This window comes from Martes martes, assembly GCF_963455335.1.
Source record: "Martes martes genome assembly, chromosome: 2".
NCBI classification, from domain to species: Eukaryota; Metazoa; Chordata; class Mammalia; order Carnivora; family Mustelidae; genus Martes; species Martes martes.
In genome coordinates this window covers 27,838,911-27,854,639 of record NC_137889.1, presented here as the reverse complement: position 1 = coordinate 27,854,639, position 15,729 = coordinate 27,838,911, and the positions used below count along the sequence as shown (strand labels likewise).

General features: G+C 33.7%; 1 protein-coding gene across 1 annotated transcript in view; it reads right to left on the bottom strand.

The window, feature by feature from the left end:
* WRN (WRN RecQ like helicase) overlaps positions 1-15,729 on the bottom strand; it is a 111,147-nt gene that overhangs the window by 47,807 nt on the left and 47,611 nt on the right. The window contains exons 17-21 of the mRNA XM_080795344.1: positions 14,096-14,283; positions 9,516-9,690; positions 5,061-5,242; positions 544-645; positions 147-239 (exon numbers count right to left, since the gene is read on the bottom strand). Coding sequence (XP_080651470.1) covers positions 147-239; positions 544-645; positions 5,061-5,242; positions 9,516-9,690; positions 14,096-14,283 — 740 coding nt within the window. The remainder of the gene's footprint in view (positions 1-146; positions 240-543; positions 646-5,060; positions 5,243-9,515; positions 9,691-14,095; positions 14,284-15,729) is intronic.

The following is a 15,729-nucleotide window of genomic DNA, read 5'->3' as shown; positions in this document are numbered from 1 at the left end:
CTGACCCTTGATCTCAGGGTCTTGATCTCAGGGTCATGAGTTTAAGCCACCTGTTGGGCATGAAGCCTACTTAAAAATATATATATTTGAAAATGAAGAGAAACAAAGACTTTTAGAATCTCCATCTAGAAGAAAAAAATCTTTACCTGGACCTGCAATTATCACAGCATTTTTCAGTTCCCATAATACCCACGGAGGCCTTTCGTAGTTGTTTGTCTTCAAAATGAGACAAGATGAGTCTACCCAAGAGAAAATTTAAAATTAAATAAAAGAACAAAACCATATATGTTAAAATCATTGCTTAAAATAATGAGGTGAAATCATCACTAATTGATTCACCTGGGATCTCATTATCTGGCTTCAGTTTACTGAGGCACAAAGAAAGTTACCTTAAAAATTCAGCACATATGTAATACCAAAAAAATACTGTTTCTAAATATTTCTAATTATTTTGCAAAACTTTTTCTTAAAAGAGCATCATTTTTTTTATAGAGCACCATTCTTAAATCTGTTATTAATTAATATAAAACAAATAATACCTACTTTCGCCTACACCTTCTGGAATGAAGATATTTTTCCATCTTTGCCATCATCTTTAATTTGTATAATCGAAACTTTTCATTGGGAATCTGACTAAGGCGATGCCTGTCAATTACAAATATCACAGGAATATATAAAATTGCATTAGTGATTTTGTTATTTTTACATTTATTACTGTCTACTTTTCACAACCTATACCACCTACACCTCTATCAAGATAAAAAAAATTTCTATCATCCCAGAAAGTTATATGTCCCTTTCTAGTTAAGTCAATGCCCCTATGAGGCAAGCATTTTTCTAACTTCTATGAAAATTACTTTTGAAAGAATTCTATATCTATATTCAAGCATCAATTTTTTAGCTGCCTTTGAAAAAATTATTATAAACCCTAAAGTTTTTCATTTTGATTTATATGCTACATGCTTTTTGGCAATATTCCCACTATATATGAATTTTTACATTTTCCCAGTAAAAGGTTATTGTTTATTTTATTTTATCTGAGAAACTAAAACATACTGAAAGAGGTTCAAATCCAAATATGAGCCTTAATCCCTATTTGCTCTTCAGAGGGTTTCTCATCCCCCCTAAAACTATCCCTTTTACTATAGTCTATTTTGGGACACCAATAAAACATCAGAATTAAATTCTTACTTGAACAATTATAACTAATTTTTTCTATAGTACTAAATTTATTTTAAAGTTGTTAGCACTAGACATGTTTGTCTTTAAAAAGTTAATTCTAGTTTACTGTGAAGAAATTCCATGAATATCAGATATCAGAAGATGATGCATGTCTTTCCAAGAATTCTTTCAAGAATAAATAGAAGTCTGGGTTGAGTAGATTTCAGATATTTCAAAAGAAAACAATGTTTGCATGTAAGCTCTAATTGATAATGCTGATCCTCATCAAAATGGACCTCACTAATATTATGACTATTCAAACTTCTGACTGATAAAAATACCTCCGTACAATTCTCAAAGATGACACCAACAGGGAATCCACTTAAATGACTTCTGGAAAGTCTGAACATACAAATGATCGCTTATTCAAAAACATTCTTATGATTTGACACCACCAACCACCATGCCTTTCTGTATAATTTACCCCAAAATCTCTTCCAACTATTGACTCTAGTTCCCCATAATCTCATTCTTCCTAGCCCATGCCCTAAAAATTATAGTTGACCATTAAACAACACAAGTTTAAACTGCATCGGTCCACTTACATGTGAATTTTTTAATAAATACAGTATAGTACTGTAAATGCATTTTCTCTTATGATTTTTTGAAATAGCATTTTCTTTTCTCTAGTTTATTTATGGTAAGAATACAGTATATAATAGATACAGCATATGAAATAAGTGCTAATCTACTGTTTATGTTATCCATAAGGCTTCAAGTCAACAGTAGGGTATGGTAGTTAAGTTTTGGAAGAGTCAAAAGTTATATGTAGATTTTTGACTACCTGGGGGAGTCAGCACTCCTAACCCTCATGTTGTTCAAGGACCAACTATAGTTCTTTTTTTGTTTTATTTATTTGTTTAGCTCACCTCTTTCTCCTCAGGAAGGACAAAGAAAACAAACACCTACATTCTAAGTACTATAGCCTCCCTTGTATTTGGTTCAGATGACCTACATTTAACTTCTCATTATCAGTGTCAGTAACAAATCTGAAAAAATAAAATTACAAGTCTCTAAAAAATAAAATTACAAGTCTCTAGAAATTTATAAATCTAGTAAATATTTATTTTACTTTTGGGACTATTAAAGTAAAATATTACACAGAATAAAAATAAGTTGAAAAGGAAAAAAAATTCTAAAAGCAACCCATAAATACAAATCAGATGGAACCAAATGGAAGAATTATTAAATTGAAATTAACCTGCAAATTATTCCCTTTTTAAAAAGTTTACAATAACATTGGGTTTGACTGTTTAATAGCAAATGCAGATATTGAGATGTTGCCAATGGTACTGCTTCTGCAATAAGAAATAAAAAATTACATATTTACTCTGATGACTGGACAAGTCTCTTTTCTCAATCATAGCATTCTAGTATAAGATACACTCTAAAAGTTTTATGAATTACAGTAATCTTTCAACTGAGAACAAGTAACTCCATTTATTCTCAAACTTTGTTTCTTCCAATAGAAGAGATCTGTCCCAAGGATGACACAGATCTGTCCTAAATCCTCACTGAATTCTCTTTTATCATGATTAACCCTGTAGGTTTAGTATTTCCCTTAGGATGGATGCAAAAAACAACCTGTCTTTACTAAAATTCAAGTGTGGGTTTTCTGGAACCATTATTTGATTACTAACCACTATTACTTCCTGTGAAATCTTAAAGAGATAACCATTTAAAGTATCTTTTGAAACCAAGATGCCTTCAACAGACGGATGGATAATGAAGATGTGATCCATATATACGATGGAGTATTATGGCTCCATCAGAAAGGATGAATACCCAACTTTTGTATCAACATGGGTGAGACTGGAAGAGATTATGCTGACTGAAATAAGTCAAGCAGAGAAAGTCAATTACCGTATGGGTTCGCTTATTTGTGGAGCATAAGGAATAACATGAAGGACATGGGAGATGGAGAGGAGAAGTGAGTTGGGGGAAATTGGAGCGGGAGACAAACCATGAGAGACTGTGGACTCTGAGGAACTAACTGAAGGTTTTGGAAGGGAGGGGAGTGGGAAGTTGGGTGAGCCTGGTGGTGGGTATTGTGGAGGGCACGTATTGCATGGAGCACTGGGTGTGGTGCATAAATAATGAATTCTGGAACACTGAAAATAAATTTAAAAAATAAATTTAAAAAAATAATAAAAAAAATAAAGTATCTTTTGAGACCCAAATGAATAGCAACTATATCTACTGACGAACCTGCATAGTCATAGTATAAAACTCCGGCTGTTAAGTGTTCAGCACCTCTAGTACAATATATAAATTAGGAATTATAAAATTATAAAATTATAAAAAAGGAATCAACATATGTTTGATACAACCCCAAATTTAATAGTATCAGATAGACCTGTTCTCTATCCCAGTTATTTTAGTGTATAAAAAGCTTTTACATAGGTGACTGTCAAAAGAAAAACAGTAATTGTTCTGTTTAAGGGGATGGTTTTATCAACTCTGTGTTAAGAAACAAAAGCTATCACTGTTCTTTAAAGAGCTTAAAACTTACACCAAACATTTTTATCTCATTAATCCCTGTTCTTCTTTCATAACTCACCCCATCACTTCTTGAAGGAAGACTTAACCTGAACTTTTTAACTTGGTAAATACGCAATCTAGTATATTCTTACTTACAATTCAACTGTCCTTCAAAGTACTTAACACAGCTGTAATTTTTACACAGATTTGCATAATCCCTTTTAAAAACTCTTTTGGTTATTGAAATTGTCAAACACAATGAATCCTATGTATCTAGAGTTGTGGGTACATACTCTGTATGTATGTACATACAGAATCACAGAATCTGGATTAAGATCTGCCATTTCCATTGTACTCTCTGAGAGCTCTCTGAGAGGAGGCAACATATCTGTTTTTATTTATCACTGTATCCCCAGCATAGATCATCATGCTTAAAACATAGCAGGCACTCAGAACAAAACATTGCTGAATGATGAATAAAAATAAAAACTGTATTGGATAGGTACTCTCATCATTTTAATAATATGAGCTAATATGTCCACGCAAGAGCTCAATTTATTCAGCAACATGGATGTGCACTTTGAAAATACCTCATCTTAACAGCTGCATCAATTACCATATATAGGGGTTTTTTTCCTGAGATTTTATCTTCCTATGGATGAGGGCATCAGTTGCTAAACCCTGCCCCTGAAATTTTTGCAAAATGAAGTTTTCCATTCCAATATAAATCTCATAGAACTCAAGTACCAATAAAAGACTTGCTTCATGTTTAAGTAGAATGATCTTCCTACATTTAAACACTGAACACTTCATGTTTTTCATGGTAGTCAATCAGTACAGTGAATGGCTAGCTATACTGCAACACGAGTATTCACACACAATCAAGGAGAGCTGGCATGCTTTCACAGAACTAACAAAAGAAACAAATGGTAAAGAGAGTCAAATAGAAAAATTCACTTGGAATAAGCACCATTGTAGCGCAGGAAAAAAGAACCAATAACAAAATAAATGCTATCTGAAGAAAACTATGGCTGCAGACATACCAAAACTCGAGAAGACCTGGGGAGAAAAAGAGTTTGTCCATGCACAATATTAGGAAAGCACCCATAGGATCCATGTTCCATTCCCAGTATAGTCCTGATTGAGTTAATTCTTCACACTAGATGAGGTATAGCTGAAATCAGGTCATCTCTGGGTGGCAACACTTAACCACAAAGGTTCTTACATGTCCTCCATTTTGTTGGTTTTAAATGCACTTATACACATTACTTGGAATTTTGGATGCAGCTTCAAAATACTTTCAAAACTTATACGGAAAGAAAGAAATCTGCAAAAGTAAAAGCAATAAATGTTTTTACCTGTTTAAGTTAATGTCTGCTGGAGCCCACAATACGTGACAAGAACTCTGAAGTCCATCGCGGCCAGCTCTCCCAATCTCCTGGTAATACGATTCCATTTCTTTAGGAGCACCGTAATGAATGACTTTGCGAATGTCGGCTTTATTAATGCCCATTCCAAAAGCTATGGTAGCTATGACACACTGAGAATAAATAACAACATAGTTTGACAAATATGCAGCAGAACCAAAAACTGACATCTTTACCTTTTGGCAAGAGTAATAATTAGCTCATTAACTTAAAGTCCCTGGCATGAAACTGAATTTAATATAATTTTAACCAACACTTACAGATCAAAAGATTATCTGCCCAATTTATGAATTAGAGATTGGTAACCCTAAAATAGGATTTCTATTTCCTCCCTATAAAAAGTAGCAACTAAAGTGGTCTCCCTGAACACCTCTGAGTGAGTATAAGACACAAAATAGATTCTTAAAATACTTACTATATTAAAAGGGACTTCATGTTATTATGAAGTTTCAAGAGTCCTTACCTGATTACCAAGTATCTAAATATTTTCTAGCATTATTCCAAGATGGAAGGAAACTTCTCATTAAAGATGGTAAAGTGGAACATGAATTTATCTCTGCAACTTTAAAAGATACCTAACATATATGAGCATACTGAAATGATATTTACATCATTGGGAGAAATTTTAGGGAAGAATGAGTGATAAGAACATAAAAAAAACTAAAAAATTTTTTAAAGTATTAACAGTAAAAGAAGATGTGCAATAAAAGTAACTATAATGTACTGCATGGGTTAGAGATAAAAAGCATCACAGAGAAATATATATATTGATTTAACCAAATTATGTTAATGTTGGGAGGAATGGGGGTTAGAAATACATGAACAGTGTAAGCAGAAGGGCAGGAAGGGGTATGAAAGGGAGCTAAACTCTCACTCCTCATAGTGGGAAGTCAATAGACAATGCCTACATCTAATAAATAAAAACTAATAATAAATTTTAAAAATCTAATAAATAAAAACTAAGTAGTAACAGTAAAAGCAAATCACTGCACAATCTAGTGGTAAACACCAAAAGAATAAACTAAGAGAGATGAAAATAGGAGACAGAAGCGGGGAAGGAAGGAGGGGCTGATGTTCTCATTGTAAGCACTGCAGAAGTAGCTAGTATTTTAAACTGTGCGTGTATAACCAATAAAAGTTAAAGTGCTATTACAAAAATCAATTAAGATGGACCAAGAATAGAAGAAAGATAGAAAGAAGGTGGCAGAGAGGAAGAAAGAAAAAGAAAATGCTAAACAGATAAAAGGAAGTATAAGAAAAATGAAAGAAAAAAAACATCGAAATAGAAATTTATTAAGAAAAAGCTTTAAGGGGTGCCTGGCTGGCTCAGTCGGTAGAGCACTGACTCTTGATCTTGGGGTTGTGAGTTCAAGCCTGAAATTGGATGTAGAGATTACTTAAAAATAAAATCTTAAAAGAAAAAGCTTTGAGTGAATAAATCTGGGCCATTTTGCTATATTTGAAAGTGAATAAGCAACATAATAATTTTAAGGTCTTTAAAAATGCATTTGATTCAATTTTCTTCCAGCTTAGTTGACATGTAACACTGTGTAAGTTTAAAATGCATAATCTGATAATTTGATATACGTATACACTGTGAAATGATTACCACGATAAAGTTACTTATCACATCCATTACCTCCCATAGTTACCATTTGCAAGTGTGTATGTATGTGTGTGTGTATGGTGAGAACTTTGAAGATCTAATTTTCACCATATGATCCTGGTTGTTTTTTGTTTTTTTTTAAGATTTTATTTTTAAGTAATCTCTACACCTGACATGGGGCTTGGAATCTAAAACTCCGAAATCAAGAGTCGCATGCTCTACTGACTGAGCCAGCCAGGCACCTTTGTGACACTGTTTTCACCCTCTTCTACAGACACGATATTCAAAATACCATTATAAACTCTCCAGTGAAAATAAAGTATTTTATCAAGTAATTTATTCAAAGACTCATCTCAGAAAGTAAAGAATTTGAGACCTTAAGAAAGCAAATAAAATAAAAAAGAACACATAACAAAATCAGGACTGAAAGAAAGAATGAATGGTCACAGTCTAAAAATGCAAATCTACATCTGAATATGGTTAGATTTGGTTAAGAATAGTAAGAAAAAATTTTTTTTTCTAAAATTATAAGATAGAAAATAGTAAGATTCTAAGCATCAGTCAATTCAAGACATGAAGAGCTAGGGAGGTGAGCTGGGAAGTGAGTTCTACTTTCAGGCCCACACCAAAGTATAAATCAACTTCAGAAAGACAGGAGAGTGAACATCTAGAATTCTGTGCATGTATGCATTCAGTAGGCACTCAGTAAATACTCAATAGCAAGTAATCAATTCCATGAGCACCAGACTACTCTATATAGATGAGGAAATGTATTTTTATCATCTTGAGGAGGTGTCTGAGAACTCTTGATGCAAATGTGAAGCTTACAAATTATTATAATAGCAGAGAAGGAGTACATTGAGGCCAGTGGTCAGATACAACAGGACCCCTAATGTCGCTAAGGTGACAGCATCAATACTAATTTATTAATTTTCCTAATGTGCATAAAACTTTTTGGCATCCTGCCACAGAAAGGGAAAATACAGTGGCACATACATATAACACCTTTCTAGATATTAGGTAAAATTGGTGATCACTGTGAGGTTTTTAAAGCCGTATTTCAAAGCATCAATGTTTCACTGAAGCTGAACGTGGGTAGCAAACCAGATGCATCCAACGAAGTCTCCCCTCACCATATAACAGGGAAAGTTTATAATCTCTCATATCTGTAAGAGATGCTTCAACCTAAATGAGTAATTAATAATAAATCAAGATGAAAGAAATCACTGATCAGTTAATGGCTCAAACATCAATTGTTAAGATTCAGTAAGGAACAGCCAATAAATTTTATCTGATAATTTTCAAACTCCTAGGAGAACAGAATAAAACTATAAACATTTTAGAATTTAGGTAACTCTATTCTAAGCAGTTGTGATAACTGTTCCTATCTTTAGAAAGAAGAGAAAGAAAAAGAATGCTTTTAGGTTAGTATGCATTATAGCATGACAGTGCATAGTGAACTTTATAGTGTATATGAACCATACTTGAGGTAAGTTGTTTGAACAAAGTTGGTTTGAGGATCATTACCAACTACAGAACTGGACAGAAAGGAAATGGAAGACCTTCTGAGTAGAAAATGCAAAGCAGAAGTTAAGATCATGTCTTAACTTCAGAGGAGGCCTAGTCCACAGGCTAGCATTAACAGACTTTGGATAGGATACTGACAGCATGAAGCTGTAAACCTTCCAACATGGTCTGAATTTAAGTCCTCCTAAATATTCTGCATGACACCCACTAAACCAGGATTCCAATCACTTCAGATTGGAATTATTACATTATTTCAATCATTACAGGAATCTCAGCTGGAACACTTCACAGTAACTTCATTGATACCCTTTCTTCCTTCAGTCTTTCCTCTTCGAATCAACCCTGCTTAGGGCTGCTAATCTAATGTTTCTATGATACTATGATCTTGCTCAAAAACACACATTAGTCTGTCATAATGGTTTTCAAACGCTATTCTGTGGAGCTCCGAGAATTATAGAACACCCCCAGGGGCTGTCTTGGGAGAATGGAAGTCTCTTGGATCTCTTTCTCCCTCACATCAACTTCGACAAGAATTAATCCACTTCAATTTGTTTTACCTATTAGATAAAAATGAATTAAAAAATTAAATGAAAATTTAAATTAAAAATTCTAAGGCTAAAGTGGTCTAGAAAAACTACAGGTACATTACATCAATCCCAGCCTGCCTCTTTGCAAGTTTTAAGGCCCTTCTCCATAACCTGGCCAAACCAACCCATTCAACTTTTTTCCTGTGAGTCTCTAACAGTTCTTCCCTGCCTTTTCAACCTATACTTTGTACCAATCCTACTCCACACTCTCTTTCTCTCCAACCATTCCAAACTATTCCCAGTTTCCTAAACCCAGTATGCACTCTCCTACCACAGTGTCTTTGCAAACGCTAGTCCCTTTCCTGGGAATTCCATAACCAAGCCCTTTGCCCTCATCACACACTGGCCTCACATACCTGACAAATGTCCACTTACTTGTTCAGATTCTGTGCTCAATCTGCTTCTTCCTGGTTGGATCATCACAACAGAAGCTATCTTAACAGCGAGCATTCCTTCCTCTATGTTCCTAAGCACAATGTGCAGCCTGCTCTTTGTACTCACCTGCAATAGTTTGTTCACCTGTCACCCATATTATACATTAATTCCCTTTGAGAGAAACTTTATACTCAACACAAACAAGATAGAAGATAAAGATATGGGAAATAAATATTAGAGAAACATAGGTTTCCATGGGGAATAGAGAGTAATGATGATGGATCTTCACACCTGAATTTCATCTCTCATGAAACTATGATGAACCTCTCTCCTTGATTTAACACTCAGGCCTGCATGGTATGTTCCACAGGCTAGGTTCAGTTTCTTAAGTTCAGCTGTAACTTGTTCTGTCATTTTTCTGGAAGGACAATAGATGATAGTGGGACCCTCAAATTCCCAGGTGGTACTAAAATCAAATAAACAAACAAACACACACAAACGAAAGAACAAAAACATATAAATATATAAATATATATACATAAATAAATAATCTCAGTTTGAGATTATCTTATTTAATTTCCCCTTTCTTTTTAAAACTTTAAATTTCATTTGTTAAATTTTAATTAATTTTCTTTTTAGTAAAACACTATAAAAAGAAAGCATATAGAAAACAATGATACATTTAATTACATAAAAATGTGGAAAGTCAAATGTGGAAATGAATTATATTAAATCCCAAACACCTTCGACTCATCTTTTGTTCAAATTAAACTTAAAACCAGAGACAAGTTTATTTAAGCAAAAGCCTTGATAAAAACTTAACAAGCTACTAGAAATGCAATTTCCATACTTTTAGAATGCAAAGCACTAGATGAAGGATTAGTCTTCATTTACATAAGAAAGGTAAGTGAATATTTACAGAGGAGAACAGTCTTACTCTTTCTCATGATCAAAAAATTGAGTTTCTATGTATGTTTACTAGAAAAACAGTAACTTTTTTGTAATATTAAAGATCATTTTTATAGTTCAAAGAAGTATTTACTAGTAATCTTAGGACTACTACAGAAAACATCTGTTCGAAAGTCTATTTTAGAATCCTGTGCTTATGTATTAAAAATGCAAAGGATGGTTTCCAAAGAACATTTATTTAATGCCTCAATATATTCATTTACATGAATATATTCATTTATGCCAACTTAATCAATATTAAAAATGTATTATTTTAGATTTGAGAAAAATTTTAATTTTTAATGCATATATTCTGAAACAATTTCAACTTTAGGAATTTATTTTACAAATATCTGTTAAAAGACACATATACACAAATATTCACAACAGAACTATATTAGTGAAAAGTAAATGTTCATCATTATGTACACTCATACTATGAAATATTAAGCAAACAATAAAAAATTACTGTATCTAAAAACCTTTAAGAAGGACTATGGTCAAAGTCATTGAAAACTTAAATAGAGGGAGAAAAAATAGGCAATAATTTGACTCCACAAGTTTTATGAATAATCTACTCAAAGCCATTTTTTACAGTGACCAAATGGGCTTCCATAACAAAATGTCCCAGCAGATAAAGAAAAGAGAAAAAATACAAAGTTTTTTTAATACACAAAACTATCATTTTTTTTAAGATTTATGTATTTGAGTGAGAGAAAAAGAGAGCACGAGTGGTGGGAGGGACAGAGGGAGAGAATCCCAAGCGGACTCCCTGCTGAGCCCGGAGGCTGACAGAGGGCTAGACACCACAACCTATGAGATCATGACCACAGCCAAAACCAAGAGTCAGAGCTTAAACTGACGGAGCCCCCCAGGCGCCCCTCACAAAACTATCATCATTTTAAAAACATTTCTCAAAGAAGAAAAATTTTTCGCCAAAATGTGTACATTGTAAAATCCTACATATTAGGGCCCTAATTTTTAAAAATCACATTATGCAGAAAGATAGCAAAAATGCTTTTTCTTAATAATGATAAAAGTTTCCATTTATTGAAGATATAAAAATCCTAAAAGTGTCTGTACCAATTAACAGAGCTTTAACACATGAAACAAAAATTGATAGAACTAAAGGGAAAAACAGAAACACATCTATCTCTCATAACTGGAGATTTTAACCTGTATTTTAGCAAAGACATTTCAAATCAAAGGAAAATATTGCCTAAAATATGGAAATACTCCGTAACTACTCCTGCATAAAGTTAACAACAAAAACTGGAAGTGCATATCTGCACAGTACAGTTAGAGAAAAGAAGGGTATAAAGCTCAATGCCCAAACAGTGATCATTTATGAACAGTGATAAATGAAGAACAGAACCAGAAGATCTAAGTATTCTTACCTGACCTGTATCTGTAGTGTTCAAATTGATACTAAGACTGCGTATCAAGTTTTACATTCAAAAAAAGTAGAAAATACAAACATTTGAACTTAGTAGAAAAATCAGAGGAATAAAATTTTATCTCTATTACAAAAGGATTCATTACTTCGCCAAGTGGTTTACTAAACATTGTTATTTCCTCACAACAATTTCCTGCAAGGAAAGAAATCTATCTTCATCTAACCACCAAATTAGACGGATGAGAGAGGCTTATCTATTCAATTTCAATGTATCCTGACTATAGAAAACAAATAAGGTCAGAATTTAACAAACAAGTTAGCCCAATGAATAGGGAAAAAATGGCAAAATTAAATAAAGAGAAGAAATAGAAATAAAAGGCAACACTCTGAAGTCTTAATTACCCTTCATCTAATTATTGCTTGTTAAGAGGAAAATTCCTATTTGCCTAAAGTCTACAGGAAGCATTCTGACTCCCAGTGGTTGGTGCTACCATAACTCTTAGAGGACTGAAAATGGGTGCAAAATCTTTCTTACTTTGCTCTCAGAAAAACCACTGTCACAAATATAAAAATCTCAGATGGTCTTGGATGTTAGGCTAAGGAGTCTTGTTGTTAGTCCAAAGGAAAAAGGGAGGCACCAGTGAGGAATGCCAAGACTCAGGGATGTGCTTTCAGATGATGAATCTGACAACTGTGTCTAGAATGCAAGGAACACTGAGGAGGAGGGAGGTCTATTAAGGGAGATGATAACAATCTAGGCTAAGAAACCCCCACTAGTATAATTAACATGAAAGATGGTGAGAAGAAAACATAAAAGGACAATATAGTCAGAAAGATAAAATGTCACAATGTCACACACACAAAAAGGTAAACAGTTTCAAAAAGGAGAAGGTTATTAGGGGAAGGCCACAGAGATTGAAAATAATATGGACGGAAAAGGATCAAAGATTAGGATAAAGGGAAGTGAAGTACAATGAGTACTCACTTCAGAGAGATCACCAGAACTGTGCAAATACTCAATATAGCCATTACCTTCTTGTTTTATTTTTTATTTTTTTTAAGATTTTGTTTTTAAGTAGTCTTTACACCCGATGAGGGACTCAAACTCACAATCCCAAGATCAAGAGTCACATGCTCTATCGTCAGAGTCAGCCAGGCACCCCCATTACTTTCTTGTTTTAATCTGAATATAGTACAACTATGCCAATAGAAAATCCTACACTTAAATTCATCCTAAAGAACCCAAGGAGTCCTTCAGGAAAATACTATTGATGTTATTTAAACTATTTGCCCAGACTTGTTTTGTGTTTGTGCTGGTAGGTTAAACGTTATTCATATATATTCATTTTTTTAAAAGACTTTATTTATTTATTTATTTGAGAAAGAGAAATGAGAGAGAGAGAGCACAAGAGTGGGGAGGGTCAGCGGGAGAAGCACTCTCCCCACTGAGAAGGGAGACTGATGTGGGACTCGATCCTGGGACTCCAGGACCATGCCCTGAGTCGAAGGCAGTCACTTAAACCAACTGAGCCACCCAAGCACCCTATTTTCATGTACTCTGATTTAAAAACACATTTCATAACATGACAGTTATAAGCTTTTCACCAAGAAGACAGATCAGGGAAATAAAACAAAGGAAAGCTTCTTAGTATACATATAAAATGCCTCCAAACAAAAGAAACAGGAAAAAGTACCAGTGACCGCTTCTTCTTCAGTAAAATGAAAATAGTATGTAGCGTACTAAGCAGTTATAAGAATTACCAGATCATTTATATAAAGCACCTAGGATAGTCCCTGGAACATAACAAGGGCTCAAAAATGTTTATTATTAAGATGACTTTTAAAATTCCCTAATACTCAATTAGTCATATAATTAGTGAGCTAAAGAGAATTCAGTTATAAGACTCAGTTGTTTCTACTGTTTACTTGCCAACTGTTTTTTTTTTTTTTAAAGATTTTATCTATGTATTTGACAGAGATCACAAGTAGGCAGAGAGGCAGGCAGAGAGAAAGAGGAAGCAGGCTCCCCGCTGAGCAGAGAGCCCGACTAGGGGATCAATCCCAGAACCCTGGGACCATGACCTGAGCCAAAGGCAGAGGCTTTAACCCACTGAGCCACCCAGGCGCCCCATACTTGTCAATTATTAAGAGTGTAGGGGTGCCTGGCTGGCTCAGTAGGTAGGGTATGCGACTCTTGATCTCAGGATTGTGAGTTCAAGCCCCATGTTGGGCGTAAAGCTTACTTTAAAAAAAAAAAAAAAAAAAAGGTGTACACCCTGTTTAAGCAACGATATGAAGTACCAAAATACCAGAATTATTTTCTGCCTTCAAAATTAAGCTATTTTCTCAGTTGTTGTCTTGATTATATAACATCACACTTGACTTGAACCAAAGCTAAGCAGAATGTGAAATATGTTAAATATGCATTAGAAAGAAATAATCAATAAATAAACAAATACAAACATAAAGCAAACAAAGAAAAAATAAGGAAATAGTTAACCAAAATTTATCAACATGACATCCTCACTTTGTCTTTCGGATAAGAAATTGGACAAGATCCTGAAGGATGTTTCCTGTTTTTCGCCCAACTTCTAAATACAAGTTTGGTCGATCAAAACCAGTACAGGTAATCTGAGGATTCTTCAGGTTTAAGCAGCGCACAATGTCTTCCCGGATTGAAGAACTTGCAGTGGCAGTAACTGCAACAATCGGAACCTGAATGAAATGAAACTGATTTTTTAAAAAGTAGAGCGCTCATTAATTTCCGACATTCCTACTGCCTTCTTACAAACAGACTGGATGACAATTATAAAAGGAATAATGTTTAAAATGCAACTTTAAAATTACTCTTTTTCAAAGAAGAAAAAGAAAACTTCCTACTTACTTGTTTCTCACCTTTGGAATACTTTTTTTTTATTTGAGAAAGAGAGAAAGCGAACACGCCAGAAGGGGCTGGGCAGAGGGACACTGGGAGAGAGAACCTCAAGCAGGCTCCTTGCCCAGCGCAAATGCAAGGCAGGGTTTGATCTAGGGACCCTAAGATCATGACCTGGGCCAAAATCAGGAGTCAGATGCTTAACCAGTTGAGCCACCCATGCACCCTGGAATACATTTACTTTTTAAAAACCAGAAAGAGTTTAAATAAAACACTAAATACATAAGATTTCTAAATACAATCTATCTACTTATTAGCGATCTAACTCTCCACTATTTTTTATTTTTAACATTTATCACATTAGTAATAGTGCTAATATAAATGAGGGATATGGTATATCTTATTTTTTTATTTTTTTATACCTTATTTTTTATTAATCTATAATTCACAAATTATAAACCCTTTCATTCACTGAAAATCAAACAATACAAAGCAGTTAAGTCTTTTTTGTCTTCTGTATTAAAGATCCTGGTTTATGGTTTCTCAGATGTAGAAGCAAAGCTCTTAATAACCTGATAACCTCTGTCCAGTTTACTAAGTTAATCATGGCATACTATACATAACACAAAACATCCATTATTAACTGATTCCTTGAGCAACCAAGTCATGTTCTATTTTCAGTCTAGCAAAGACTTCTTAACTGGATTAGCAGACAAATCAGGAGACACGGCAGTTACTAGGAAAAACAGGAATATGTAATCATTCAGAAATTCTAAACTAGGATAATGACATACCTCCCATGAAACTTGATTCATTATTTTTGCTCCTATTATCATGGGGAGTTATAATAAATTATGTTATTATCTTATATTCAGAAAAAAAGGGACTAAGTCTTCAAGTTGTTCCTAAATCATTAGCTATTCTATGTCCAAGAATACACTTTCTTAAAATACTTTTTGTGGTCTATTACAAGGAAAGTAAATGACATCCTCATAAAATAGCTCTTCAGATGCCCTGTATCTACCTCATAAATCAGTTTAAGCAATTATCTTCCATGGAAGTGAAAATTTAGGTGCAACTACACAAAAAGCAATTATAGAATTTGGAAAACAAAATACAATTTGCTAACACTATAAACTAGTTTTACAATCAATATGGCTTTACTGAATTAAAAATTATCTCAAAGCTCATGTGAAAAAGTTAGGTTTGCAGTAGGTTTTTTTAAATGAGAAAAAAAAAGGTATCAGAACCAATGTGACCAGGTAATTGGCATTTTTGCATTCTCT